Genomic DNA, 13,402 nt, shown 5'->3' on the forward strand with positions numbered 1-13,402 from the left:
AAAAGATTTTATTTGTGTTATGCATCCTTAATATTACAACCAATTCAATATCGTAAGGAATACAGTATGTTAAGACATATTATTATCCTATTCTGTCCTCAAACACTTCTAAATTAACACGGACAGGTGCTTCTTGTTTGACATTATTTGCTAACATAGGATATCAATAAACACGGGATATTTGAGAAGTTTTAACATCTTCTTTGCAAAATATCCCCAGAAACACAATGTACAAGAATCCTGCAATATTGAATAAACAAAAGAGACTGAAGTGCTTTCTCTTTATTTTGGTTACATTTCAAATACAAAAGAAATATATGCATTTGATTTTCAGTAAGAAGGTTATTTGTTTAATCAAGCAATAAAATATATGTTTTGGCAAGGTTTAAAATAGATTCTTGCATTGAATAATGTTTTTTTCATTCTCGTAGTCCAATGGACTTTTTCCTTGGAGGCCAATAGACAAGCATCCTATTTTCTAACATCTGCAGCCAAAGCTTTCAATGTTGTCATGTTAATGACCTTTTTCCCCAGGTTGTGCGTATCATTGACAGAGAGAGTGATCTTGGCAATCAGGGCAATGCCGTCTGTTGCGAATGCAGCAACGATAGTTGCGGCTATCAGAGCGATGGTTTTGATTCGGTCCAACCATGACATTTCCGACAAAGCAATTTTAATAACTTTCCAGAATATGCCAAAAGAATAGGTGTCTTTCAGCAGAGTGAAAATTGCCTTTGCCTTTCCCCAAGTACTTCCTGTTGTCCAGCTCTGAAGAAATTCGTCTATGATTCTTCTGAAAGCGGGCTGTTCCACTACTGGAATGATTTCTTGGATTATTTTGCGTATCAAGGTCTCCTTTAAGATTACTTTAACTCCAATGACGCCAAGAACCAGAAATATGCATTCAGTGACAATGCTAGCTATTTGTAAAGTACTTGCATATGCGATGCCTTCCATCGAGGTAAGTTGTATGGGGTCAAGGAATTTTTTGCCTCCACGCTCAAAGGTTGCTCTAGAGCCCGTTATTATCATCGTAAATGTTTCGTCATCGACATACTCTGATATTTTCTTATAATCTTCATCCGAGAGATGCTTTCGGAGCTTTTCTCGCATTTTTGCGTCTGGAAGCTTGGAGAAATCAGCAAGGAAGTTGGTCAGGGTAGCTTCCTTTTCAGCGCAGTTCCTCATATGCTCTTGTATTTCCCTGCGCTCGTCCTGAGAACATTCTTGCATTGTTGGTTCCACGATTTCAAGTGCCATCTTGAGCACACCGTCGACAATAGCTACAAAGACAACAAAGATTCCCACGCCTTTCGTTATAACTAAAACATTCACTGTTAGCAATCGAAATGCAATGAAATTTAATAATATGGAGAAATTTTTCCAACATTTGTGAAATTCATCGAATTTTTCTTGGATATTTTGATGTCACAAATATTGAATGAACCCTAACTTCAACATGCTGAGCTTTATCATAAGGCATACATGTATCAGTATTTAGGTAACGAAAGTTTGAACGAAATTCAAAAAAATCTTAAAAATAAGATTACTTATTAAGTTAATAGAGTGTCTCTCTAAAAAAAATCATAAAATCATAGAAAATCATAGATACATTTGGATGGAGCAGCCATCTTCTTTATTGTTGATTCCTAAAAAGTGAAATAGATTAGCTTTTTAAATATTGTTTCTAAAACCCAAATTATGGGAAAATTTACATCGATACAAGTGCAATATAGTCTCTTTACAGAAGCATTTATTTACTCACAAGGGCATGGTTTATGTATTTGATAAGTCAAAATTGCATTTGTATTAAATTTTTTAACTAAACTGTGTTGAACTAATAAGATATAGTTACCTTTTCTCCAAACTCTGGGTGAGAAGACTCTGACTTTTCTTTGAAACTTCAGCAGATGTAGTCATTTATATAGCAGTTATTGTGAAAAACCCCTTCACCTGCACCTTCAGAGGAGTTATGTAATCCACATTAGATGTGCCAACATCCAATGAAAAGAAACTAAAAATTACTTTTTATTCCTACATCAGCATGTTTTTTTTTTTCAATAACCGACATATAATGTCAGACATATTTTTAACATCTGTATCTGTTTACATTAATATATTATCCCCTTAAAGAAGTATTCTCATTAATTTTTTTTCCTCTCAAGGCTGCTGTAAGATTATATTTAAACTAATGTCATTATGATAAATAATCTCTATTTACATGTTTTTTTGTATATTTTAACAAAAAAAAAAAAAAAAAAAAAACCAGAGTTACTTTTGTCATATTTGAAGTTATACATGTATTACTTATACGCTACTCTGAAATAAAGTTTGTTTAGGTGATTTGACTGTCAAGCATGCATGAAACATTTAGGTTAGGAACAGTCACCAAACTAAAAAAAATCCATTTAATGAATTATATTAATTTTGCATTCTCTCTAGATCTGTTTTCTCTCATTATGAACCTGCACTCTTCACTTGCGTTCATAGGCCTATGAATACAACTCATTCTCCTATTCGTCTCTCACAATCGCACAATACATGCTTCTATACTAAGGTTTTGCCAAAGGTCAAGATGTCCGAAAATTCATTTTTACAATATCTTCAAAACTATTTGAGGTATAAAGTTTAAGCTTTTAAAGTTTATAAATATATCATTGATTAACAGATAGAAAATTATCATTTGATAGCAAATATTAAAAAAAAATAGTTATCGAGAAAAAGTATATTTAAAAAAATTTTGTTTTTAAATGCACCTGTTTAATTCTGTACTTTTGATAAAAGTCATTTCAGATATTATGTATGTTTATCAATATAGGACAAGTTGGACGTGAACGGTCTCTTGAAGACTGTTATTGAGAGCATGATATGAATGAAGACATGACCCCTATAAAATCCTCCATTTGCGATGTACTTCCATTTTGATATCCTAACATTTTTACAAAATAAACAGGGAAAACAACTTTGAAGAGGCCATCCAAGGCCAACATGCCCTTCGTTGATAAAATTTATATTTTTCATTCGTTGATATTCAACAGTGACAGACCTGATGTTACATCACGGAAGACAGTACAAAATACATGTATGTCAAAAACTTGAATAAAATGAAAGGTATAATAAAACATTTATTGACTGAGTTTTAGGACAAATGCGTTTTGTCGACACCTCGAACCAAACTCTAACGGCCTCAGGCAAACAATTTGGTTCCTAGGTCCGACAAAACGCATAACGCATTTTTGACATGCATGTATTGTGTACTGTCTCCAGTGGTGTAACATCAGGTCCGTTACAGTTGAATACCAACGAATGAAACTTCCAAAGAATAAGAATTTAATAATTTTGTCTCACAATATATCACATATCGAAAATGAGCAAGATTTGCCTGAACATGGAGCTGAATCTCCATTTAGAATATGCAGATAATTGTAGCCAAAGTAATTCAGAATTGCTTGAAAATTACTGCGCTTTGCGTTAATTCTTCCAGAATGTGTCTGTATGGTGAATTAGGGTGAACAAGGGTGGGAACCATTATACCTTAAAAGATGTATAAAATGATTAATGGTTCTCCAACTGATTATTTTATGATTTGATTCAACCTTTTTTTCCAGTTTAACATGCATACAACCTAAGGTCTGGTTGTAATAACTTATGTATACAAGTTTGTAAAACAATGTCGTTCTATAATAGTTTTATTCCCTCAATCATAAAACTTTGGAGCAGTCTTAGTGAGGATGTAAAAAATTCTACCTCATTATCTATCATTAAAGCAAAGCTAAAAAATCAGGGAGCAACTAATACACCTTGTAGGTATATTAAGAATATCTTGCATTGTAAGTTGCTAAACAATGCTAGCAATCTTAATGCACAGTTTAGAAGTCATTTTTTTTTAAATCAAATGTTCAAATATGTCAAAAGTGTGGCTTTTATACTGAGGATACTGAATATTATTTTATTAACTTCCCATCATACATGAATATTGTTGAAAGAAACTTATAGGTAAAAAAATTAAATGATATTGGCGTTGCTTTTGAGCTACTAAGAGGAAAATGTCAATACTCTAATCAAACAAATTGTAAACTAGTAAAATATGGACACGAATTAATGAAATCTTCTAAGAGACTAAATTAGTAACACTATTATATTAAATACTCTATTAAATTCATGATTTTTTCTAAATATTTTTCGTATTAATTTTAAGCTGGAGCAGTATGTAAATCATATGTATACAGTTACGGGGTTGTCATTGTTTAAAATATAATATTTGATGATTAATAATTGATTGTGAACCTTTATTTTTCACAACCTTATTGATTATCATGTACATTCCTTATTATTGTATCTCGACCTATTATACAACAATCCTTATTGTATTATTCAATAAAATATGTTTTAAGTATACCCAGTGTTTTCCCGTGCAGGTTTACAAACACTATTTGTTATAGTGCTATTCTGTCTTTCTTTATAGTCTATAATCTGGCGAGGTAGAGGGCAGTTTGGGGATGGGGACCTGAACACTTCATGATTGTTAAATTTGAATCAGGGATGGGGTAATTCAAAAAAAGTAATTGTAATTGACTGTAATTCATAAAATTTTTTGAAGTAATTGGAAGTAATTTGTAATTGAACATTTTTTCAATTACTTGTCATTGTAATTTTTATTAATTACACTGAAAATTTGCCATGTAATTTCAGTTAATTTTTCAATTACATTCAATTATTTTATATAATACAAATGCATGATATATTGTCACCACAACCTCCCATTATACTGTCTTTTATTTAATTGCAAAACATATCCTTAGTCCCTCAATGATACAGAAGACAGATTATTTCATAATAATAATGTATTTCTTTCTAATCATTATATAATTTTCTTTTGTTTTATGTTTATCTGAATTTTGCACCACCATTCTAAGGTCTATTCAGCCATGAAACACACATAATTTGTAATATTTCAATCACTTTTATCAATGAGGAATAAGAATGTGTGTATCAAGAAAAAAAGGAATGTGTTTGTCATTAATTAAAGTCTCTCTTCTTGCTATTAAAATATAATTGCCCTCCGGATAGCATCTGTAAATTGCAATCAAAACAAATCAACCCCTCAAAAGAGGTATTCATTCCATGAATTAGATGACAAAGTCAATGCATCGAAATTATTATTTTTAATTAAAAAATGCTCATCTAGTTTAAGAAAAGAAAAAAAATTCAATTTAATAATTATTTCAAAATTTGAACAAAATTTTATAAATAAATTTTATATATGAAACAGTTATGTTTTGTACAAGTATTATTTATGAAGTAAAATGTTCATCATAAATAGCAATTTAGGATGTTATGGTTACCTTAAAAAGAAGTATTTAATTGGAGGGGTTATAGTTGCGACATATTTTACTCTAGTATAACACCCCCTTTTAATCAATTATTATATCCCATGCAATTTGTGTACATGTAGGTTTCGTGTGGAGGAACTGCATCAAAGTGATCTCGGATAATTCTTTACTGTTTTGTAAATAAAAGTTATGATTTAAACCACAAAGATACACAATGCCTGATAACATATTATTTCTAGCATTGTTTTTCCAGAGACTACACTTATATACAAATAATATACAAATAATTCTCCCTTTTCTGTATAATCATATGATTATAAAAAAAATTCAAAAATTCAAAATGTAATTTGTAATTTAATTAATTACTTTTGGAAGGTATTTTTAATTTTTTTTTTTAATTACTTGTCTTAGAAAGCCTGTAATCTAAATTTAATTTAATTGACGAAAAAGTCAAAGTAATTTAATTAAATCAATTACTTTTAAAGTAATTGACCTCATCCCTGATTTAAATTTACAAAATAAAAGAACCCACGGAGCAATATGAGGATCCATACTTAAGGCCTTTTTTTGTCGAGAAATTGTTGAATCCAATTACGAACTTGTACATGTAATATTATTAAGAGTGTAATAAAATCAAGAATGACCTCTCTCTCTCTCTCTTAGGTTTTAAAAAATCTTGCCTTTATTCATATAACCTTATCACATCTCTTAATTTTTACAATGTGTTACACCTGTATATTCATAAACTAAGCGGTCATTTTATTTGCTTACATTGCATGTCTGTTAATTATCTTACATAATAACGACCTTCGTGTTAGTTCATATTCATGAAGAGATAAACAATCTAGCATTTTCTCCTTTAACAAAGTTTTCTGAGTGTATGATGTCATCCTAATATTATAACAGCTATCCGAGATGCATAACTCATTACCAATATACTTAATTTCTGTACCATGCGTAATGTGCTCGAAATAATACCTACTACAGCCATGCATACTAATTCATACCCCAAAGTTCAAGTTGTTGAAGTTGTGTTCAAGGAAAATAGACTGAGTTAAACCACGTAGGTTTATGTGAAGGACAGCATGTTTATAGTTAAGAATAACATTTATACATTTAGAAAAAAAGAATATTATTTTTATACAGCCCGGAGTCGGAGGACGGGATGCTCTATACAAACAGTTCAATGGATGCAAAGCAATCGGCCACAAAAATATAGCATTTCAAAGAATTTCTGCAAAAAGGAATCCGAAGGAAAATTCACAATAAACAACATTTACCATGCATGGTATAATTCTTTTGAAAACTGTTTCATTGCCTTACTTTTTCTGTGCAATTTTTTTATATTAAATATTCACTGTGATCAAACAAAGTTAATAAATTCATGGATATAGAAATGGGATAGTATCACATAAAATTATTTTACTATAATACAAATGCAACAAATATTCAAAATTGACTAATTATATTATTTCTGCTCTCTCAAGTAAGTCAGGGCACCTCATCAGTAGGGAAAAATTGCATATTTCAACTTGAGCCACATTTATAAAATTTAAAATTTGAATGCAAATTCTGTTAAGAGCAGCAGCACTCTCAAAAAACTATCAGATACGAAAAAAAATCCTTTACAAAATTTGAATTTTAATTAGGTATATGTTCTTGAATTACTGTAATATTTACTTGACTCTCCAGTTCTACAGACATTATGCATATCTATCATTAAGTCGAATGCTGACACTGAAGACACCGTTTGTTTGTTTGTTTGTTTGTTTTTTAACAAAATGTTAAAAACTGAATTGTCTACGGATTTCCCGTTATTTCCCGATCATGACAAGGAGCACAAGGCGGGTGTGACCGGTCGGCAGGGGATACCCACTCCTCTTTGGCACCTGATCCCGGGTCTGATGTTTTCAGAGGTTAGTGTTCACACGATGCGATTTGAATTGTTTAATTTGATATCTGGGCTTGATAACTGCTCTTTATCTTAATATTCCATACATGTTTGATACATCCTTTGACCAATACTAAATTTATTTTACAGTGAGATGTAAATTACATTTCTTCAATATACCGAGGTATATTAAACCAAAAAAAAGTTCTTTAAAAAGTGTATGTATGCACGTACTTATTAAAAGATTTTGAGAGATATTATGTATTACAATGTAATAAGTTTTAATGTAATCGGGGGGGGGGGGGGGTTGTTGTTGTTTTTTGTTTTGCTTATTATAGGGGAAGCCATGTGAAGACAATGTACATGAGAACATTTCAGTTTGGCGATATTAAAATATCTTAATTTTTTCAGATATGTAAAAAATAAATATATATGACAATATATGTCGGTTATTGGAAAAAAAGCTGATATAGGAATAAAAAGTACTTATAAAGTACCTTTTGAGTGGGAGTTGGTACGACTTATGAGGATTGCAGAACTTCTCTTAAGGTGTAGTGGGCGGGATTTTACACAATAACTGCTTTATTACTGACTACATATGGCAAGATTTAAAAGAAAAGAAAACGTTTTCTAACCCAGAGTTTGGAAAAAAACTACGGTAACAATTTTTTTATTATTAGTTCAACTCAGATTAATGTTTTAAAAGAATATCACTTGTGATTTTTTTGGTTGTATTCAAATTTTAATTCAAATGCATTTTTGATTTATCAAATATAGAAATCATCCTCTTATGAGTAAATAAATGCTTCGTTAAAGAAATCATACGCATGTATATTCACATTAATTAAATGTTTTTTTTTTTATTATTATTTGGGGTTTTAAAAAAGATTTTAAAATATAATCTATTTCATTTTTAGGAATTAAGAAAATGGCTGCTTCATCCAAATGTATCTATGATTTGTTAGAGAGACACCTTAACTCAATTTATGACCTTACTAATGATGTTTTTTTTTATGTTGTTTTAACGTTTGAAACTTAAATACACGTACAGTAATACGGATATGCCTTATAATAAAACTTAGCATGTTGAAGTTAGGGTTGATTTAATATTTATGGCATCAAAATATCCAAGAATAACTTGATGAATTTCACTTACTGTAGAAAAAATTCTATATGTTACCAAGAATCATTAAATTTCAATATTGTAAGTAAGGGCTAACAGTGAATGGTATAGTTATGAATAAAAGCATGGAAATGCGTTTTGTTTTTGTAACTATTGTCGATGGCGTGATGAAGATGGCACTGGAATCGTGGAACCTACAATACAAGAATGTTCTCAGGACGTGTGCAGGGAAATACAAGAGCGTATGAGGAACTTCGCTGTAATGGAAGCTACCCCGACCAACTCCCTTGCCGATTTCTCAAAACTTCCAGACGCAGAAGTGAGTGCGATAAAAGGTCCGAAAGCTTCTCTCGGATGACGATTTTAGGAAAATATCGGAGTATGTTGATAAATAAACATTTACGATGACGATAACAGACTCTTATGCAACCTTTGAGCGTGGAAGCAAAAAATTACTTGACCCAATACAACTTTTCTTGATGGAAGGCATCACAAAAGCGATAATATTCCAAATAATTAGCATTTACATAGAAAGCGTATTGCTGGCTCTTGGTGTCATTGGAATTGAAGTAACCTAAGGTGATGCCTTGATAGGCAAAATGATCAGGGAAATCTTTCCAATAGTGGAACAGCCGCTTTCAGAAGAATCATAAACCAATTTCTTCAGAGATTGATAACAGGAAATACTTGTGGAAAAGCAAAAGCAATTTTCACTCTGCTGAAAGACACTTATTCTTTTGGCATATTCTGGAAAATAATGAAAATTGCTTTCTGGGAAATGTCATGGTTTGAACGAATCGTAAATGTTGCTCTGGTCGCCACTATGATTGTTGCTGCATTTGCAACAGACGGCATTACCCTGATTGCTATGATCGCTCTCGCCGTTAATGATGCGTACAACCTCGCATAAAAGGTCATCAACATGACAACTTTAAAAGCTTTGGCTGCAGATGTTAAAAAATAGGATGCTAGTCCAGTGGGCTACGTGAACAAAAACATAACTCAATGCATGACTTGATTTTTTTAATCCTTGATAAAATATATAATCTTATTACCTGTGTATTCATCCATTAGCAGCCATATCATTGAAAATGTACATAGTTTGCTTTTTATTTTATATACCTATGATTAAGAAAAATTACAACTTCTTTTGTTCATTCGATGTAAAGGAATATATATATTTGGGTCTTTAAACTTCATGTTTGTACGTTTTCAAACAACAGTGATTTGTGCTGCAAAAAATCTTAAATCTTATGGTGACATGTATTACTTAGAGTACGTTGTTGAGGAGATGTTTCAAAATTCATAGTTTTCCTGTATTTGTTGATATCCTTCATGTATGTAACCAATAAATAAATAAAAACAAAAGCAACTGGTGGTGTTAATTTAGAGTATTTTGAAGCAAATATCATTGCTAGCAGAGAAACAATATTCCTTATGGCATTGAAATGGTAGGATAAATATTATCTGACGTAAGTCCAAACTTTGATTTATTAAATGAAAACCCATGCTGATCATTGTCAATACATATATAAAATCAAGGACATCATTTTTCACAACATCTTCTGTGATTTTCTTAAAAATGAAACTGATTTAAAAAATGAAAACCCAAGCTCTCTGAATCATTGAAATACCATGCAGGAAAATCATAGACATCATTTTTAAAACACGTGTTTCTAATTGATTGTGACGTCATAAACATAAGCATTTCCCGTATTTTCTTAAAACGTTGCAGTAGACATGAATTTTCAATGGAATTTTCTTTCAGATAACATTGTCCACAGGCATCGCCTACATAGATTTTGAGATATGTGATTTTTCATTGATTTTTTAATTTAATTCTGCACAACATATCCACAAATTAAAGTGGGCGACTGTTGTGGACACACTTTTTCTAAATTATCAATCATGGGCAGAGCAGACAATGACTTTTGAAATATCAGAAATAGGATCATTTGCCATGTATGAGTGAATCGGTCATACTTTTCCAGTTTCCATTGTCATAATAGGGTAAACGTAGAAATTTATATGGGCAATATATATATCAAATATAAACCAATCCTATGAAAAGCAAAAATAACGAAGTGTGATATATATTATCTTAATAATTAAGTTATCAATGCAATTTGTGATCATCGATACGTATGGAAAAACAATAAATGGGGTCACGTGCCTAATGCAAGTATGCATCCTCTACCGAACACCCGTATCAATCTGTAATCTAGGTACTACGGTTTTAAGTGATTTTCAAGACAGTAAGAAGTAAGGAACACACAAAGGAATGCCAAGCAACACAATAGAAACGGCCGTAAAGCATAAAAAATGCTGACTTTAAGTGAATGGGTTGAATGACCTGTAACATTGCCTCATTTGTCACTGGCCCGCCTTTGCTTAATCGTCATAGGATGTATACATGTACATGTAAAAAGTGTCATGTGCAAAATCATATAGCAAATATAAATAAGACTTTTTCATAGAAAGGTGAGGTTATTACTATCATTGAAATAACAGCCTGTGTCACTTTGTTCAATAGGGCGTAGTGAAGTTGATCACAATATTTCTTATGGACTGGTTGTGTGATTTCAATGAAAAGAATACTGCTTTGCATATGAACAGAGAAGCCAACGATGACTTTGACTGACCACGTTTTCTTGCCTATTACAACTGGCATCCTCGTAAACATTCTTTCAGTGCGATAATTCAGGATAATTATTGTTTTGCTGGATTTTCAAATGCAAAGTACTCGTAGTATTAATTTCATAGAAATCAAACATCCAATCGGTGCGAAATGTTAAACTGTGATCAAACACGAAAATGTGAAAATTGTGCACGCTTAATCTTACATGTACAAAGTGACACGCTGTTATTGGAATGATAGCGTTTAACGCAAGAGATAACAATGTGTGTACATTAAAGATTGTGTAATAATTTATTTTGCACACGACACGATTTTAATGTACGACGTACACATACCTTGTGACAGTGAAAACACGGTGATCTAGTTTATTTCTATTTTTATTCACCGTTTTAAATTTTAACTAATAATAAATGCGAAAGCATAAACAATGATAGTATATGGTGAAAATGTTCTGATAACACAGAAAATACGACTATCTTCAATTTGTAGATGAACTTCAAATTTGACAATTAAATAGGTGACATATTTTGAAAAATTAATTATCAATCAATCTTGGAAACTGGAGATTCCTACCTTGGTAACTCTGTGCTAAAATGAATTCTCAGTAATACTAAGTCCTGAATTGTGTGCTCGAAAAAGTACATGTAAAATCAGGTAGGCCAGATTCATAAAAGAAATTAAGATCTTAATTAGTTTTAATATATGTTCATGAGTAATTTTAAACAATAATTTAGTAAAATAAATTGAAAACGAGCACATACATGTTAAATCTATTTTAGTTTTAATTTTTAGAAAGTTTAAGAACCCTCTCTACACTGCACACTAAAGAGTTCTGATTCTCAGGTATTTTTCTGCGGTTAGAGTGATTTGCCCCTAGATCTAAATTTTAAAAAATTGAAATTAACAATATATTACTCAATTTGTAATGAATACAAGTATTCTTAACATTTTTAAAGCCCAAGATCAATTAACTGAACGTTTTATTTACGTGTATTTTCTCTATTGAAGTAATTAACAGTGATTTGTATTCACTGATACTGTGTTGTCTAATCTGTTCATTTTTCAAAGGGATTAAATGCCACGAACACACATACAGTGTAAATTAGACAATAAACTCGTAAAAATATAAAATCCTTTTAAATATATTTTTCTCAATGTCCAAAAAAAATTTTGCACTTGTGTATAGGGTCCTTAAAATACGACATTTTCTCCTTTCTTAAAAAGTATATATGATTAAAACTAACATTTATGCTAATTCAATATCAGATGGAATAATTGAGATAAATTTCGTATGAACATAATATTTATTCATATGTGTCATTTACGTTTTGGCATGAAATATTTCGCTGATTATTATTATTCAATGAGCTACTTCAGGTTATTACACATTATCAACTTTGCTAAATGTTTGCATACGTATATCACAACAGGCTTCATATATTTGCTTTTTAAAGAATATTTCAAATTCCTAGTTTTATATGTGCCCTCCTATTGACTCTCTACTCGCGGAAGTTGGGGGGGGGGGTACTAGTCTAATATGTGCTGGATGTCAATTGTCCTCTAAGTCTTCTTTCCTTTCCTTGTTTAGCTTAATGCAAAGTTTGAATCCACTGACATGAACCATCTTCTTAAATTGAACTTTCCAATTTGGTTACCTATCTTTCACCCCATAATTCCATGCAGTCACTTATACAGGTGATAAACTGGCTTGATTTGAATTGTCTGCGGGATTGCAGAAAATTCTAATTTAAGGACAGATGATACAAACAAAAAATGGATGCCTGGATTGGTATGTATTTTTTGGCATAATTTCATTGCAAATGATGCATATAATAAATTTTTAGAATATAAAGAAATTGTAAACCTGTGGTGTTCAAAAGTCTGCCCTTGTGAAACCATCCTTATTAATCTATACAAATATTTTTCACTTCAAATTCCATTTTTGTGCAAATTTTGATTAAAAATTAAAAACTACGCGGTGAAAGTTATTCATTTTACTCATTTAAACATGACCGAAGTTGTTATTTTCGAATTCTTTGACAAAAGTTTGTTTGTATCATCTGTCCTTAAGCGAGTTTTTCGCGTGTAGAGACGACTTAAAAGGGTTTGGAGGTGTATAAAATATACAGATTTCTTTTCTTTAAATGTGTCTAGAATTATGGAGGGAAAGGTAGATGGTTTACCAATGTTGCAAAGTGGAGAAATTCTCCTAAACAGTGCGCAAACAATCTTGCACCGTAAATTACACATTTTTTCTTCATGACAGGATCTGTAGGATTATGCTTATAAAAGACTAATATATGAAACCATAACGCTACAGCTAGGTAGCTATTATTTAATGAGCGATCCCCTAAGCTGCATGATGTTCATTAGCTTCTGAAAGAAACAGTGAAATAAAAACAAACAAACACTTCATA

General features: G+C 31.2%; 1 protein-coding gene across 1 annotated transcript; it reads right to left on the reverse strand.

The window, feature by feature from the left end:
• Positions 1-267: 267 nt before the first annotated feature.
• LOC134265605 (uncharacterized) lies at positions 268-1,932 on the reverse strand. Its single transcript, XM_062747827.1, has 3 exons — positions 1,856-1,932; positions 1,613-1,649; positions 268-1,283 (listed from the first exon to the last, which is right to left on the reverse strand). Exons 2-3 carry the CDS (start codon positions 1,629-1,631, stop codon positions 472-474), a joined length of 831 nt encoding a protein of 276 aa, XP_062603811.1. The 5' UTR covers positions 1,632-1,649; positions 1,856-1,932; the 3' UTR covers positions 268-471.
• Positions 1,933-13,402: the final 11,470 nt, after the last annotated feature.

The sequence above is a fragment of the Saccostrea cucullata genome, unplaced genomic scaffold (genome assembly GCF_032062105.1).
Source record: "Saccostrea cucullata isolate Sc308-1 unplaced genomic scaffold, CSIRO_AGI_Scuc_v1 ctg288, whole genome shotgun sequence".
Classification (NCBI taxonomy): Eukaryota; Metazoa; Mollusca; class Bivalvia; order Ostreida; family Ostreidae; genus Saccostrea; species Saccostrea cuccullata.